This window comes from Pyxicephalus adspersus, chromosome 2 (genome assembly GCF_032062135.1).
Source record: "Pyxicephalus adspersus chromosome 2, UCB_Pads_2.0, whole genome shotgun sequence".
NCBI lineage: Eukaryota > Metazoa > Chordata > Amphibia > Anura > Pyxicephalidae > Pyxicephalus > Pyxicephalus adspersus.
The window spans coordinates 152,791,782-152,808,595 of NC_092859.1; the positions used below are offsets into that span (position 1 = coordinate 152,791,782).

At 39.5% G+C, this 16,814-nt stretch overlaps 1 protein-coding gene across 1 annotated transcript in view; it reads left to right on the forward strand.

Moving 5' to 3' along the window:
• The window catches only part of TET3 (tet methylcytosine dioxygenase 3), a 66,274-nt gene extending 50,516 nt beyond the window's left edge, over positions 1–15,758 (forward strand). Inside the window, 8 exon segments of the mRNA XM_072402782.1 lie at positions 79–169; positions 1,878–1,971; positions 5,538–5,746; positions 7,067–7,217; positions 8,355–8,444; positions 8,957–9,094; positions 10,417–10,753; positions 11,642–15,758. Of these exon segments, the coding sequence (XP_072258883.1) occupies positions 79–169; positions 1,878–1,971; positions 5,538–5,746; positions 7,067–7,217; positions 8,355–8,444; positions 8,957–9,094; positions 10,417–10,753; positions 11,642–13,239 (2,708 nt within the window). The 3' untranslated portion in view covers positions 13,240–15,758.
• The last annotated feature ends 1,056 nt before the right edge of the window (positions 15,759–16,814 follow it).

A 16,814-nucleotide genomic window follows, 5' to 3' on the forward strand; every position in this document is an offset into this window, starting at 1 on the left:
ACCCTTTATTCAAAATGTCCCTTTAATGTCCCTTTAAATTCCTATAATTCACTCAATTCATGTTTTCTCTATTTATAGAACAAATCAATGAGAAGGATGAAGGACCATACTACACTCACCTTGGGTCTGGACCAACAGTGGCATCAATCAGAGAATTGATGGAAGAGAGGTATGTGGGCCTTGCTTTAGTCTCTTTTAAATGTTTAAATGTGCTATTTGACTAAATTGTTTAGTTTAGCCAAATATGGTTTGATTTGTTTTGTTTTTTTTATTATATATATTTTTTTTATGTTTTACGTATATCCTTTGTTCATATTTTATGTACCTAGTCTGTGATGGTCACAGAGAGTCACATTAGACAAAAATGTATTTTCAAGTAATGTGATGGAACTGGTCCTGCACCCTTTCTATTATTCTTGAGCTTGAATGTCCTATGTAGCTCTCAGTATTCCCAGCCTCATGTATTTATTTGTTTCAATCCTACTTCAGCCTCATTTACCTTTGACACAATTTCCACCTCTGACTTCCTGTCTACTTATCCCTCTCTACCATCCTGTCTTTCTCCTTTCCAGCTTCCTATATCCCTTTGCTTCAGTCCAGTGTCCTGGTTATCTCTGCTCCATCCCCACCTTGTGTATGTCTCTGTTGTATCAGCACCTAATCCTCTGCTCCATCCCCACCTTCTGTATGTCTCTGCTTTATTACCACCTCCTCTGTTCCTCTGCTTTAAACCCAACTCCTATATGTCTCTGCTTTATTACCACCTTCTCTGTTCTTCTGCTTCATTACCACCTCCTCTCTTCCTCTGCTTTATTACCACCTCCTCTCTTCCTCTGCTTTATTACCACCTCCTTTCCTCTTTTGCTTTATTACCATCTCCTCTGTTCCTCTGCTCCATTCCCACCTCCTGTATGTCTATGCTTTATTACCACCTCCTCTTTTCCTCTGCTTTATTACCACTTTCTCTGTTCCTCTGCTTTATTACCACCTTCTCTGTTCCTCTGCTTTATTACCACCTCCTCTCTTCCTCTGCTTTATTACCACCTCCTCTCTTCCTCTGCTTTATTACCACCTCCTCTCTTCCTCTGCTCCATCCCCACATCCTGCATGTCTCTGCTTTATTATCACCTCCCCTATTCCTATTTGAATCCAATGTGGGAACATTTGGACATGGGGGAGGAAGGCCCAGGAAGCTTACGAAGTATGGGGCCCAGAAATTTCTTATGGCGTTCCTATCCCCACCTTCTGTACCCCTCTACTCTTTCACCATCTTCTATATTTCTCTTTATTACTACCTTTTGAATTGCTCTGTTCCTTCTTCACCTTGCTGTATCACTCTGCTTTTTGTCCATGTCCTGTAACCTTCTTCTTCATCTCCAGCACTTGTATCCCTTTTTCCTTACTCACAACTCCTTTAGTCCTCTGCTCCATCCCTACCTCTTTTGTATCTGTCTTCCCCATCCCCACCTTTTGTATTCTGCTCCATTACCATATCCATTATACCTCTGCTCTCTCAACATCCTGTATCCATCCCTCTGCTCCATTGCCTTTATCTTTTTGTTTCCTTTCTGCCTCCTATATCCCACTTTCCTATAACCATCTCCTTCATCTTTCTTTTTCCTCTGTACATCCAGTATCTACCTCCTCCTGGATCCCTCTGCTCTACCTCTGAATCACATACCCTCCTTTTTTTAATCCCAACATCATGTATGCTTTTGTACCTCCTGTTTTATCCCTGTCCTCACTTTTGTATTTCGATGATAAATGCCTATTTTCCCTGCCCTCTGTTCTTCATCTCTTGCATTTACAAAACTGAGGTGCTGAAAATGATTGCGGAGCTTATACTTTAAGTTAAGTTTTATTTTTTTTTTTTGCAGGTATGGAGAGAAAGGGAAAGCAATCCGCATTGAAAAAGTAATTTACACTGGCAGGGAAGGGAAGAGCTCCCGAGGATGTCCGATTGCAAAATGGGTAGGAACCCACCACCTTATGTTTTTCATTCACACTGTATATCATAAATGTAGAAATTATCCTGCTTTTGGTTGGTGATAGTCCAATAGGATACAGGTATTCAGTTCCCATATTACACATCATTACGGGCAGCACGGTGGCTCAGTGGTTAGCACTTTGGCCTTTGCAGCGCTAATTGGTTTCCCCCAAATTGACCTTGGACTGTGATAATGACACATGTCTATTTTAGGGACATTAGATTGTGAGCCCTTTTAAAGGAACAGCTAGTGACATGATTATGGACTTTGTGCTGGGTACAGTGCTGGGTAATATGTTGGCGCTATATAAATAGTGTGTAATAATAAAATAAATAATTACTGTGCAAGGGCAATAGGCAGTCTAACTAGAGCTGTATACATGCATACATACAGCTAATGTATGGCTTTCATTCACACTCTTAAATACTAAGAGTTCAGAAGCAAATCTTTTAGTGATGAGTCCTCTGAAAGCACGTGGGACAATGGAACAAAAACCTTATGTTATATACATATTTTAGCAGATTGAGTATATGATGACAATCTGCGTGGGAAAAGTCATTCACACTGCTTTTTTTTTGTGTTTAAAAAAACAGTCAGATAATATGGCTTTTAGTTTCACCATAGAAAATTGCCTAGCATGACTGGTTGTGATGAATAATGCTATTGTCTTAGAAGTACCCTGTACGATGATAGCAAACTGGATGGCCCTTTTCTTCTTCTTTTATCAATTTTTTCTTTACTTCAAATTTGCTGTCACACATCTTAATCGTCTTGCTGCTCTATAATTTTAAGAAATGTAATATCCAACAGTGGGACATTGGGACCCTTTTGATTGCTGAGGGCCAGGTTCGGGTTTCGGTTTGGGTTTTAGGTAATGGCTAGGTTGTGGTTGAGCTTAAAGACTTTGGGCTTAGGTTAAAGGTTAGATGTAAGGTTAGGTTGCAGATGAGGTTTAGGAGTTAAGCTAAGGACAAAGAATATAAAGCACTGAATTTATGTCAAGGGGTTAACTTTAAAGGTTAGATTGGGGTTTGGTGGTTAAAAATTTGGTTAAGGTTTGCAAATAATTTGAGGTTAACCAACTTGCAATATACTGCTTGTTGGTTTTATGGGTTTACTTTTTAGGTGTCATAAACTTGTTTAGTTATAATTCTGTGCAACACGTCAATGCCATTCGTCCAAATATATATCCCTGACACAAATTGATTATTTGGTGACAATAATCTATGTAATGAAAGCATATATCTGACCAAATTACCAAAACCAATTTGCATTAGCTGAAAAATTCTATGTCAATATTCCCTGGCAAGTGGACACTTTTCAATATAATTTGGTGTAAACCACTCCGGTGGATGGAAGGACTAACTTGACTTGACAGAAGGTTCCTGTTAACCATCAAATCTGTTTCCCCAATTGGAAATTTCCTCAATGAACATCCCAAAATTAGACAACATAATTACAACAACCAATGGGACTTTTAAGGCATTGAATAATAATAATATACATAAAATCAACATTTATTATACAGAGTTAAGTAGTTTAACAACAGTTTACAATTAAACCCTTTTCACAATGGTCTCAATAAATCAGTTGTTTTAGTTTGACGCATTTCGCGGGAACAGATACCGCTTCATCAAGAACATATTTTTTCTGAGACATTTACTATAATACAATATCATTCCTGTGTATATAGTACTACATAAAAATCTTTTCATGTATATAATATCATAATTATAAAAACCACAATAATTACATGGTAGTTCAAATAATTCACAATAAACAATCTGGTGAAGTTCTCTCAACAGTCAGAGGGGACAACAGGATGACCCATGGAAGCAGATCCAACCTCAAGTGTACACATATATATCAGTGATCTCCCTGGCCCCTTTTAGGCGGGTGCACCACCCGGCACTTTTCAGTGGTTACTTAAGTTAGGTCACAGTACAGGAGCTGCCACCCACCAATAATTTCTTCACATCCGGTTTAAAAAAAATTCTGGGTTGAGCGCTATATATATATATATATATATATATATATATATATATAGCAATCGTTAATTGAAAACTGTTGTTAAACTTTTTATCTTTGTTAAATAAATGATGATTTTATTTAAATGGACAATTGATTATTGCCTTAAAAGTCCCATTGGTTGTTATATGTAAATATGAATATTGCTGTTAGCAGAATGCACCAGACTACATTTTAAATTATATGAAGGATATAAATATTTGTATGCGGCTGTTTTCCTCCCTTGTGGAGCTGATGACATGAGGAGTCTTTGTTCCTCCACCCTCTTCCTTGTGTTTATTCCCTGTACGCTTTCTAAGAGCGGATGCCGGTCCTGGCTGTCAGGAAGCAGAATCTCACATGCAGGATGGAGGTGAACTGAGGACAAGACGGCTTGTTTATATCATTATTTTTAGAGCCGATCTCTGGGTGGCCAATGTCACTGCTTACACTACTCCCAGGCTCAGCCTCCGAATGATACAAACCGCACCGCTAATAAACTCTTCCAGCTCATAAAAGCATCCCTTTCATTTCATGTCATACCGTATGTGAGAAATTATAGTGAGCTCATTTGAGGGACAGTTAGTGACACAACTATGGACTTTGTACAGCGCTGCGTAATATGATGGCGCTATATAAATACTGTATAATAATAAATAATAATAATAATGGTTGGGTCCCCTCACCTAAATTCTGTCTTCCTCTAATCCAGTGTTTCTCAACCAGGGTTCCTCCATAGATTGCTGAGGGTTCTTTGAGCAATGAGCAATTTGTGACTCTCAGGTCAGTTTAAGTAACACCAATCATCTTTTTGGCTATCTATAAGGTTGACATTCTTATCAATGGCCAGCAATGTAAGAGGCATTCTTCATACTGACCATCATGCTAATATACTGTGATCTGTGGATTTAATAATTATAGCAGGGGTTCCCTGCGTAAAAAAAGCTCGAGAACCACTGCTCTAATCTCTAGCAGCCCAGGATGCTTCTATAGTCAAATGTAGGTACTTCTAAAAGACGCCCTGAATGTCAAGTGTTAAACACTCACACTGGTGAATGTGAACAACATTAAAGCAGAACATTAAAGTTCCATATTTAAAAATGTTCGATCAGGCAGGTCATTGTCCCAGGTGAAGTCGCTTCTGCAATGAACCTTCTTATTTGCCTGATTGGTCTGTGGGACTGACAACTGTAAAAAGTATATCCAGCAATCCCAGCTCCCCCTGCTCTTGCTTGGTCTGAAAGCCCTGGAGTTGTATCATCTGGTAAAAGATCCCAAGGTGGGAAGCAAGAAGGAAAAAGATGGCGGTGCACTGCGACGGAATAGGGACAGGTGAGTATAGTGGGGTTTAGTTCTGGTTTAAATGTTGCTTAGCACCTTTTTACTTACAGCAACCACATTTGACAGAAGTATGCACATGTACCCAGAGATACATCATACATGCCATGCTAACAGTGACATAAAAAAATATTGCTTTAATACTCATTCCTGTGTTTTTCCATTATTCATGGTAAACTAATTTTACTTTCATGTTTTGATCAGGTCATCCGCAGGCAAAGTGAAGAAGAGAAACTTCTGGTTTTGGTTCGACATCGGGCTGGTCACAGTTGTGAGAATGCTGTCATCATTATATTAATCATGGCATGGGAAGGAATTCCTCGTGCCTTGGGAGACTCGCTGTATAACACCATCACAGACACCATCACCAAATATGGCAACCCGACATCTAGAAGATGCGGCCTGAATGACGAGTGAGTAATCATTGGCTGATATTCATCAGATTATCTGAGATTTCACCATGAAAAAGAAATATTAATCATCCGTTGGCCATTGACATACAAAAACAACTCAAAAAATATTGTTCTGTGCATCTCTTAGACTGGTGGTGATCACCATAAAATATAATAATAATAGTATAGTTAGATTTTGGAAGGTCATAAATGTAGCTCCTAACTGTCCTAAGGACCATGGCATGCATATTATTTTTTATTCAACATATCAGTAAAAAGAAATCTGAAAGACAAGTATTTCTTCTCTACATACAATGCTTTACACCTCCAAAAGAATGCTTTAAGTAGTTTTTTTCACAAAATAAAGACCATACAAGACAGTTTTGTGTGTTTTGATGCAATAGTCCAAAAAAGGGGAAACTAGTATATCTCTAATATAATTTGAAATATTGTTGTGGAAAAAAAAAGCAATCCTTTAGGGCAGAGATATGGGAGTTGTCATTGTTGATATGTTCTTGAACATGTATGAGCCAAGTCCATCATTCTTACCTGTCCTTCAGTACTGGGTGAGTCACTGACTTTGAATAAGAATATTGGGTATTATGACAAGCATATGTTCCAAACGAATAATGACCAAGGGTGCTACAAACTGGAGCTTTCAGTTTCCATATGGTTGCAGACTACCATGGTCCTTGATCAACCATAACTACAGTATTCTCCCCAGAATTTTTTTTAAGCTGGGTGGGAAGAAGCTGTAGGCAGGTGGTGGTCCCTGTATTATGACCTAACTTTTCAGTGTCGGGTGGTGCACCCATCTAAAAGAGGCTGGGGAGAACACTGAACTAATATAAACATCTCAACTATAGAGAGCATAATCACACCACAACCGCTGTGCAGTACTACTAAGAAGAAATCAGAGCCTGACAAATCATCAGTATTGCTTGAAGTCACCGGGTAGCCTATATTTTACCCATAATTGACCTAACCGAAGATTACTTCATGTGGTTTAGCCCTGCAAAAAAAAAAAAAGTTACTATAGTGTAAATGTTTTAGGAGCAATTGTGACTTGTCATGAGCTTGGTCAGTATAAACATTATTACATACATTTAAACCAATTAAAAACCCCTGCAATAGCAGTGGGGGTAACTTTCTCTACAAATTTCTTTGAAAGTTGTCAGTTTTCTATTGACCAAGCTGGTGGTTCTTAGCAAATCGCTTAATCACATAATGTAGTTATTTTCTTTTTACAAATGCATTCAAAGAATTGCTCCAAGGAAAAGAGACAAGAGTCTCCCATGTGTTCCTTTGCTGGCCTTACAAATATGTTGTTATCTGTTTCAGCCGAACCTGTGCATGTCAGGGTAAGGACCCCAACACCTGCGGAGCCTCCTTTTCCTTTGGATGTTCCTGGAGCATGTACTTTAATGGTTGCAAGTATGCTCGAAGCAAGACCCCTAGGAAGTTCCGACTTGTTGGGGATAATCCCAACGAGGTAAGTGCCAATTGTGTAATCCTATGGCAGTGAATAGTCATTTAATTTCTCATATGAATTTAGGTTATGTGTATCTGTGCTCAGGGTGCACTATTAGTGCCCTATTGGCCTTGGGCACCATGCCTTGGATGTTCTAATTACTTGTGCTAATGGTGGCTCTGAAAAGTTGAGAAATTAGATCTTGACATTTTTTGAATAGAAATTTGTGCAGACATATATGAAATATATCACAATTTAAACTGGCCATAAAAATATAAACGTTTTTGGCTCAATCAAACGAATGTACTGTTTTAGACTTGTATTGATATTATCTGGTGGTTGGATTTCTATTTGGCATTTTAGTTTACTGTTGAAAAAGCAGGAAAAGATCAAAACCTGTGATTTATTATATTAATTAGTGTAGTAAACAGGGAAGTTAAAATCTTTGTTTCACATGGGTAGCTTTAGTTTACTCTCTGCTGAATTGACACTTAATAATGAACACAATAGAAACTGATTCATGACAAATATCAAAGTGGAAGAAGCTCCTCATTTGTTTAGCTCTATTATTGACACAGAAAAGGTCACAATTTCCTTGGGAACAATAATGATATTATGAACACTGCTGCTGGCTAAACATAAAAAATATTATTTAGTAAAGCAGTTTACAATGTGCACGCATAAAGTACAACCTATTGAGAATTCATCTTCTTTTTTGTAGCTGAGCAGTAAGTACAGTTAATGTATAACAATAGTATAACAATATAGCCCACAGAATAGTAATTACTACATACATATAATACAAATGGCAAACACGTTTTTCTTATGTTCTTGTTTCCCTGTTATATACCATATACAGCATATAACTTCAACATGCAAAGCACATAAAGGCAGACAAGGGAGCTGTGTTTTAGCCAATGGACAATATATTTATTCATGCACATCACGGTGGCTTAGTGGTTATCACTCTGGCCTTTGCAGCTCTGGTTCCTAGGTTCGAATCTCAGCCAGGACACTATCTGGATGGAAACCTAGCGACAGGACTATGGACCTATGGTGCTGCGTAATATGTTGGCGCTATATAAATGCTGTGTAAAAATAATATTCTTTCAATGAAACAAAGGTCATTCAACCATCTTAATTTCTGTTTTTTTTCAGGAGGAGATTCTCAAGGACAGCTTTCAGAATTTGGCCACTAGGGTTGCCCCAGTTTACAAGAGACTTGCTCCACAGGCTTACACAAATCAGGTACTCAGTTCTAGTTTAAATTTGTTCATATCATTTGTAAAGATTATGTATGGTAAATAAGAATTTTATGAGATTCTTCACTTGCAATAGTTATACCTTTAAAGTGGAACTAAAGTCCCACTTTGAACTTTGGCAGGTGGTTACTGCAGATAGTGACAAGTAATGTCCCTGCTGTAACTGTTCTTACCTGCCTGATCGCCTCCCAGCTGTCAAATTTTGGCACAGCCAAAGATCGTCTCCAGGAAAAAAAAAAGAGGGAAGGTGTGACAGAACGAGAATAGGTGAGTATTGCGGGTTTAGTTCCTCCTCAATATGATTTTTAGCCTAATTAGTCATTTGAAGGATCCTGATTTTCTGGTATGGATGAATAGGAACAAACCTCCTTCATCCCACCATGTCTAAACCATTCTCATACTTGAAAATTATTTTTTTTCTGCTTGTATTTGTTTATTGTTTGTGAAATCAGAGATGTCATTACAATAAACTAAAACTATTTGGTTCCTCTCTCCCAGGTCAACAATGAGGAAGTAGCAATAGATTGCCGACTTGGTTTGGAAGAAGGACGTCCGTTCTCTGGGGTGACAGCATGCATGGATTTCTGTGCCCATGCACACAAAGACCAGCACAATCTATACAATGGCTGCACAGTGGTAAGGAGATCATTAATGTTGTATCACTCAAACATACACCATATGGCCAAAGTTGGACAAATGGCTACCACATTTACTTTACGGCTAATGTATGTTGAGTTTCCAGTAAACATTACTGTCAATGCTACAACATACAATAATTCTTTTTGTGCTCCCAAAACTTTGGCAAAAGTTTGGCGAAGATCCTTTAATATCCCAACATGACTTTGCCCCACTGCAGAAAGCCAGCTCTCAGAGTCCTAACCTGAACCCTAACAAGCACCTTTGGTTATTGGGATAGGCACACTGAAAAAGTGCCTGAAACAGGAGAAATCACACCATATACATCAGTGGTCCCCAACCTTTTTGACTGCAGGGCCCAGTTACATAGTATAAAATTTTCCTCAGCCCAGTATATGTGCAACTTACACTACTCTGCCTCCAGTCAGCACAGTAGCTAAGCATAGCAGAGTAATGTAAGTGAGCTGGTGTGCTGTCAGGTGCTGGGAATGGCAGAGAAGTATAGGCCTTACATACATACGCATGTGCTACCGCTGCCGGCACTTCTACTTCCTAGCATTTGCGTCTCCCAATTCACCAACCACGAACCGGCACCGGTCTGCAGCCCGGGGGTTGGGGACCACTGATATGCATCTCTTAAAAAAGAACAATGACACCTGCTGTTCAAATGAAATTGTAAATGGGAAAATGAAAAAAAAAGAGGCAAGGCCAGATAAATACCTTATCCCAGCTTGGTTGCTTGAACATTCATAACTGCTGACTGGTGACCTGCAGCCCTGCAGAATTTTATTTGAGTTGTGCTGTGAAACTCAGGGGCAATCAGTCGGATTTATCTATGGCCAAGCTAGATAGAATTATTATACTGTTACTGTACTCTGGTGGGTACAGACACAAAAGTCTACCAATGGACTGAATGTCAGCTACTTGAGATCTTTAATGTTGTATGACCTTAGTCAGTATACCAGTACATGGTCACTTTGCACAATGAAGCTGTAGGCCGCTATACTGGTCATTTAGCAGATTTCACCATAGATTCACAGGAGAGAAATCTACTTTGCTGTAATGTCCCATTACAAAATCAGCCATTTTTCTTCTGGCAGAGGTGCATATCGTTAAGCGCCATATACCCCGATGTTCGCTATCATGCATTTCCATGTTTTATTGCCATAAGTCATGTGATTTACATTTGTCGATGTGTACATTTCATAAAAGAACGTGTTACCAAAAGACAGAATAACATGAAAATGTATGTGACATTCAAAAGAACAAAGTTGAGATGACAAGGAACAAAGAAAACCCCCTTGCCTTTCTCTTCTCTGTAGGTCTGCACCCTGACAAAGGAGGACAACAGGACAGTGGGTAAGATTGCTGAAGATGAACAGCTCCATGTGCTGCCCCTTTACAAAGTCTGCAGTACAGATGAGTTTGGGAGCGAAGAGGGCCAGCATGAAAAGATCAGGAAAGGAGGATTACAGGTGCTAAATTCCTTTCCCCGAGAGGTCCGTAAGCTTCCCGAGCCCGCCAAGTCTTGTAGGCAGAGGCAACTGGAAGCAAAGAGGGCAGCTGCCGAGAAGAAGAAGCTCCAGAAAGAGAAACTAACTACACCGGATAAGCCCAAGCAGGAGCCAGAAGACATCAAAATCAACCAGCAGAACCCAGGTATGTTATGTCCTGAAAATACAGGGTACAGTCTGCTATGAACACTATGGTAATGTTACAGATGTCTGTGCATTTATTTTTCTGTTTTCAATGAGCAATATTTGGGATCTGTGTCAATGGGCTTTTAATAAATGGATAATGATTCCCATACAAGTCTATAATAAAGCAAAACCTACCTTAGGCAGGTAAAAAGCAGTTCAAAGGATAGTCAACTGCTGGTAAAATCCACCTGTTAATGAATTGTATAATCTTAAAAGCAGCAGTTCAGGCCCAGCTGCTGTTCTGATTTATCAGCCTGTCATTACTGAAACCTTCATAACCATCATATCTGATAAATCAATAAAACTACCTTGACCTTTACTTCATCTGGGAATTTTTATAACTCCTCCTAAAGTTTCTATGCTCCCCTGAAGAAGCCAAATGGTCAAACACATGGCGAAAAGTGCTCTCCTTTCATAAAGTCTTGTAATACTTATATCTCATACTTTGTCATGTTTAAAGTCCATTTGAGCTTTGTCTAGGATTAATTTTCAAATTTTATGATTTTCCATAAAATATATTGAATATTGCCAAAAAGCTCTCTTTTTCCAGTTGTTCTATTTTTGCATATTGTTTATTATAGGGCTTGGCAAACTGGTACAATGGATGGAGAATCTTGAGTTGTCTTTCTCTTATTGATAATAATCTTAAAATCACCTAAACCTAATACCATTGGCACAAGCCTAAAGCTGGTATACACAGCATTAGCTGTAATAGGAATAAAGTTGCTGAGGGTTACTGCAAATCATAGATATTTGCTGTTTTTTTAATGACCTGGTGTTTCTTGTTGTTGTATATTGAGATTGTATTTTATTTGACCATACTAATAGCAATTCATTCCTTTCATAGGTGCGACCCAGCAACAGGTTAAGCCTTGCATAAAAGTGGAGCCTTCCAATCACTACAATACCTTCAAGTATAATGCAAATGGAGTTGTTGAGAGCTACTCGGTGTTGGGCAGCTGCAGGCCTTCAGATCCCTACAGCATGAACAGTGTTTACTCCTACCATTCTTTCTATGCACAACCACCTACACTGCCTTCCTTGAATGGATATCATTCAAAATATGCTCTTCCTTCTTTTGGATATTACGGCTTTCCCAGTAATTCTGTGGTCCCTTCCCAGTATATGAATTATGGTTCAGGGGATGCAAAGTCTGGCGGGTGGACGAATAACAAAAAGTCTGAAATACAGTCAGGGTCGGAAAATATAAGCCAGGGCTATGGAAATGATCAAAATTATGGGATATCAGGAGACAACAGATCAACCAGCACCCCTCACCGGACTACTCCTGCTCCAGCAGATACCACTCCATATTTTAACAGAGTCATTAAGAAGGAGCCTATGAATGATTACTCATATGATCCATTCCAGAGACCACCAAGCGTCCATTCTCAGAGTCCTGCGTTAAATCTCTCAGTGCAGAAAAATGATCAGGCCATTCCCTTTAAAGCAAACGGAGCTATGCCTTCTTCCGAAAGGACGAACTCAGAGGGTCCTCAAAACATGTATATGGCCAGCGAGAAAGCAAATTTAGCTAATGGTCTAGATAAGAGAGAATATTACGGTGCCCGAGCCAATGGCTTGAAGAACTATCATGGACAAAACAAACAGTGGGGAGCATATGGGCATGACGCTCAGGCGGGGCAGCGTGACTCAAACACTCCAGTAAAGGTTTGGAGCTCATGCAAACTCAATGACAGTTCTGCTAACCTACAAAATGCTCAGGACAAGAACTGGAATGGTGGTCGAGCCATGAGGGAGACTGCAGCATAACAGGAAAAGATCTGGAATTCAGTTGCTGGTAATGATAGGTGTAGTGTGACACCTAATGGAATGCAGGACAAGTCATGGAATATGTTTGCTGCTCCTGCCACTCCATCTACCCCTTTAAAATCAGACGCATGGGATCCATATAGTCTAGACGATAATATGGAGGATACTCCTGTGAAAAAAGAAGAGGATGAGGAGGAAGAGTGGTCAGACAGTGAGCACAATTTCCTAGATGAAAATATTGGAGGAGTCGCCGTAGCTCCAGCCCATGGCTCCATTCTGATTGAATGAGCGCGGAGAGAGCTTCATGCCACCACGCCCCTGAAGAAACCCAACCGATGTCACCCAACCCGCATTTCGTTGGTCTTTTACCAACACAAGAATTTAAACCAACCTAACCATGGACTGGCGCTGTGGGAAGCCAAAATGAAGCAACTGGCAGAAAGGGCACGGTTAAGGCAAGAGGAAGCAGCCAGGTTAGGCATCAAACAAGAAGTCAAGAACTTGACGAAAAAGAGAAAGTGGGGAGGTGCTGCCACTACAGAAACCCCACCTATCGATAAGAAGGACATCACCCCAACTCGACAAGCAGCTACTGTCCTAACAAACTCTTTTACCACTTCATCCTCTTACGCCTATACCAAGGTTACGGGACCATACAATCGCTGGATATGAGATTAAAACAGCTGCCATTGTGGCCATTGTACCTCAACTAATTGACAGCACTGTAATATATGGTGCTATATTCTTGGTGCTTTTTTATTCGTGTACAGCGGGGGAGTCCTGTATTTGTACACATCTCCCAGGACTTAACCCTTCAGCAAGAGAACTTTAACTGTATAATTTTTTTTTGCAATTAATCTTAAAAAGATTTATATCTACATTTTTTTTATAAAAAAACCTACTGTTGTACAACAGATGATAAGAAAACACGTAAAAATCATGGCAACTTTTTACCACACACAACACAAAAAAAAAATAGATTTTTAATTGCATTGAAACATATATTTATTGGATTTTTATAGATCAACAATGGTGCAAAAGCTGCAGCCCGAATTTGTTGAAATATTTTTTTTTAAAGCTACTAGGAATCACAGATGACAGACCACCATAACTATACTGGCAGATTTTATTTTTCTTTCCAGAAGGTAATGCGGGCTAGACCACGGATACAGTATCCCTTGTGATATTAGTTTTATCAGAAGATTTTAACCACCATTTTTGACACCGAAATGCGTCAAATATGGGCGAGCTTTGCAAAGAATTCTGTCACCTACAAAGCAGTAATACAGATGTGTTGGAAGGTATGACTGCTTGAAAGAAATCACAAAATCAGTGCTTTGTAAAGCAGCAGTTTGTAAATTTTAAATATATTTATAAAACTTAATTTAAATCGCTAAACAAGGAATTGTGTAAATTTATATTGTGAGTCAGGTGAAAGGGCATAGGAATAAATTATTCTTCATTGAAAGCTTTTAAGAATATTGGAATTTTACTTTTTTTTCCTCTCCATTTGCTGCTTATAATTTTTATACCAAAATGAATGATAATCAGACTCTGACAAGCCACTTTATATACACATCTGTGTTTCTGTCTTATAGGTTCTTAGTTAAATGAATGATATATTTATCTAAGCACAGGTTCTGATGCTGCAGTAAAATTAAAGTTTATCCAAAGCCAAAACTGGATTGTCTTCTGGGGGAAATTCCGCTTTGTGTTCTAAAGACAACAGGGTTCCCTTAATGTTAAAAATCTTAAAGTGCTACTAAACTCAAAACAAAAAAAAACACACCTTTAATCCAGCATATCCATCGGGTGGTTTCTTCGCTCGGGTCCCGCATCTTCTCGCCATCTGTCTTTGGCCTGGCACTGACATCTCCATTTCTCTTCTTTCGGGTTCTTCCTGCGTTACCCGATGTCGCACTGCGCGGGATTGGATGATGTAGGTGAAAAAAAAGATTGCTGAACTCACTGCACATGCATGAGATCGGCAATTTTTTCCTCCATTAATGAAAAAAGGGCTCCTGCACATGACTGAGTTTAGGGCATGTGAAGATGGAGCAAGCCAAGAGCCCCCCGGGAGGCTTCAAGACAGAATGAGGAGGTGCTGCACCCTTTTTTTTCCCAAAGTAAAAATTTTGAGTTTAGGTCCACTTTAAGAAATGTTGGCCTGCCCAGCTAGATTTGGGTAGAAATATGGGTGTTGAGGAGGGCATTTGCCTACATGCTTTGAGCTTAAAAATTTCCTTATCTCTAAAATTGGGGAGGTTTGTTTCAGGGTTCACCTTTGTAGCTTCCTGTATCACCAGCCTTCTCGCTGGACCAGGGATTAGCAGTGTGATGTTGGTTCAGTGTTTATTAGAAAAGGTTGGAAGATGTAAAGGAAAACTTTGCTCTGGCCACTTACTTTTCCCCAGGTCCAGGATGGACGTGTTCCCCTCCTAAAGAGACACTTCCTGTTCTAAAAACAATAGGATCCCGAGAGGAAATCAAGTTTCTCTGCAACAAGTTTCCCTTTTAGAGATGCAATGACAACAAAAAAATTGGCATATTTCCCTTTTATTCCTGGTGACAAATAGAAGGGGTAAAGCAATAAAACCCTAACCAGGTTGCTAACCCTTCCACCCTAATAAAAGTTTTGGCTTTAGACAAACTTTAAGTCCAATCAAAAATGTCTAAATTGTGTAACAAAGGGCTGCTGTATCTTGCATTCAATTAAAACTGTGAATAGATAGACACACATTTTCTTTGTATTTTATTCATAGTGTATATGGTGCTGGTAGACTCTGGGGCATTCTCTGTTTCATTAAAATCAGTGGGGCTGTCATGCAGACCAAAATAGCCTGATTTTTTTTTTTTGGTAATGTTGATGATCTTTTTGTGCTTTTTGGATAGCTCATTGTAAAGATTTTATTTTTGTGGGGCGGGGGTATTTTTTTTAATTCCCATTAACGATTGCAAAATAGTGGTGCTACACTGTCAATTACAGCAACAACTTTTTTTTTTTTTTGTTAGGGGTGGGGGGCTGGAAAATGCAGGTGCTACAAATAATGATGATTAAATAAAAAGAAAAAAAAGTATTTTTATGAAAGAAGTTGGAATAAGACTATCTAGATTTTTAAGGAGGTAAATGTAATAGCTTCTAGATTGGATAGAGTTGCCGGATTGTGCCAGGGAAAAAAAAAAAAACTAAATGAACGTTGCACCTATGCTATGGGCCGCTCCCCCTATTGGGTGGTTCATAGCTCCCAGAATGTAAATCCAGTGATAACTCGCTTATTAATGACTATTTTTTATTTTAGGGTAATTAGGTATACGCAGGGGAATAGGCCTGTGCGGTCAAATATATGAAACAGTCAGTCTGTAAATAGCTTTTTTTTCACCAGGCTGATGAGCTATAAGTTCAATAAAGGACCCATTTGGTCCTTCTCCTTCCCTGGCTTTGGGTTATGTAGTAAGGACATCACGTCATGCTTCAGCTTTGGTTTGCTTCAGTTTTGGAACATAGACTGCATTCACACGTCAGATGATTCTCGTCCAATAATCGCCTCAGGGCTGATATCAGATGAGAATCTGGTATGTGTACAGCGCTCGTTGTCAGTCGTTCCAGCGACTGTTCTGGCAGATCCACGGACAACAAAATGAGTTTAAAGGGGAGAGAACGCAGCCGGTGCCACTCCGTAATTCCTCCACTCTCCATAGAGCAGAACGGTGCTGTATGTACAATGCTTGTTCATGCACCGTGCAGTTTTTTGTCATTGGAAAGGATCGTGAAAGATAATTTCCAGCGACAATTATTGCACGTGTGTACCCAGCCATAGGGCAACATGTGGCTTAGTCATAATGCAATACGGTAGTCTGGGTTGGATTGAAGCAAAGCTTAAGCAAACGTAGAGACTGGCCAGTTGTCTAATAAATGTGTCCTAGAAGGGGTGTTTGAAGCCAGTAGAGGATAGGCCTCATTCATCATGCTCAGGCTATGGTGACTTTGCTGCAAAACTATTGGTTGCTTGTATCGGGCCGTCATCCTGATGGATCCATGAATAACCACAATAGAAGTCAAAGGATGAGAGTGCAGCGGGATTCCGCTCATTCGTCCTCCCCTCTCTGTAGAACAGAACGGCATTGTATGTACAGCGCTTGCTTGTTCATCTTTCAGTCATTTGTCGCTGGAAATGATTAGAAAGATCGTCACTGACAACAATTGAGCAGCCTAACTGCAGCGTGCACCACCGGCCTTACAACACTAG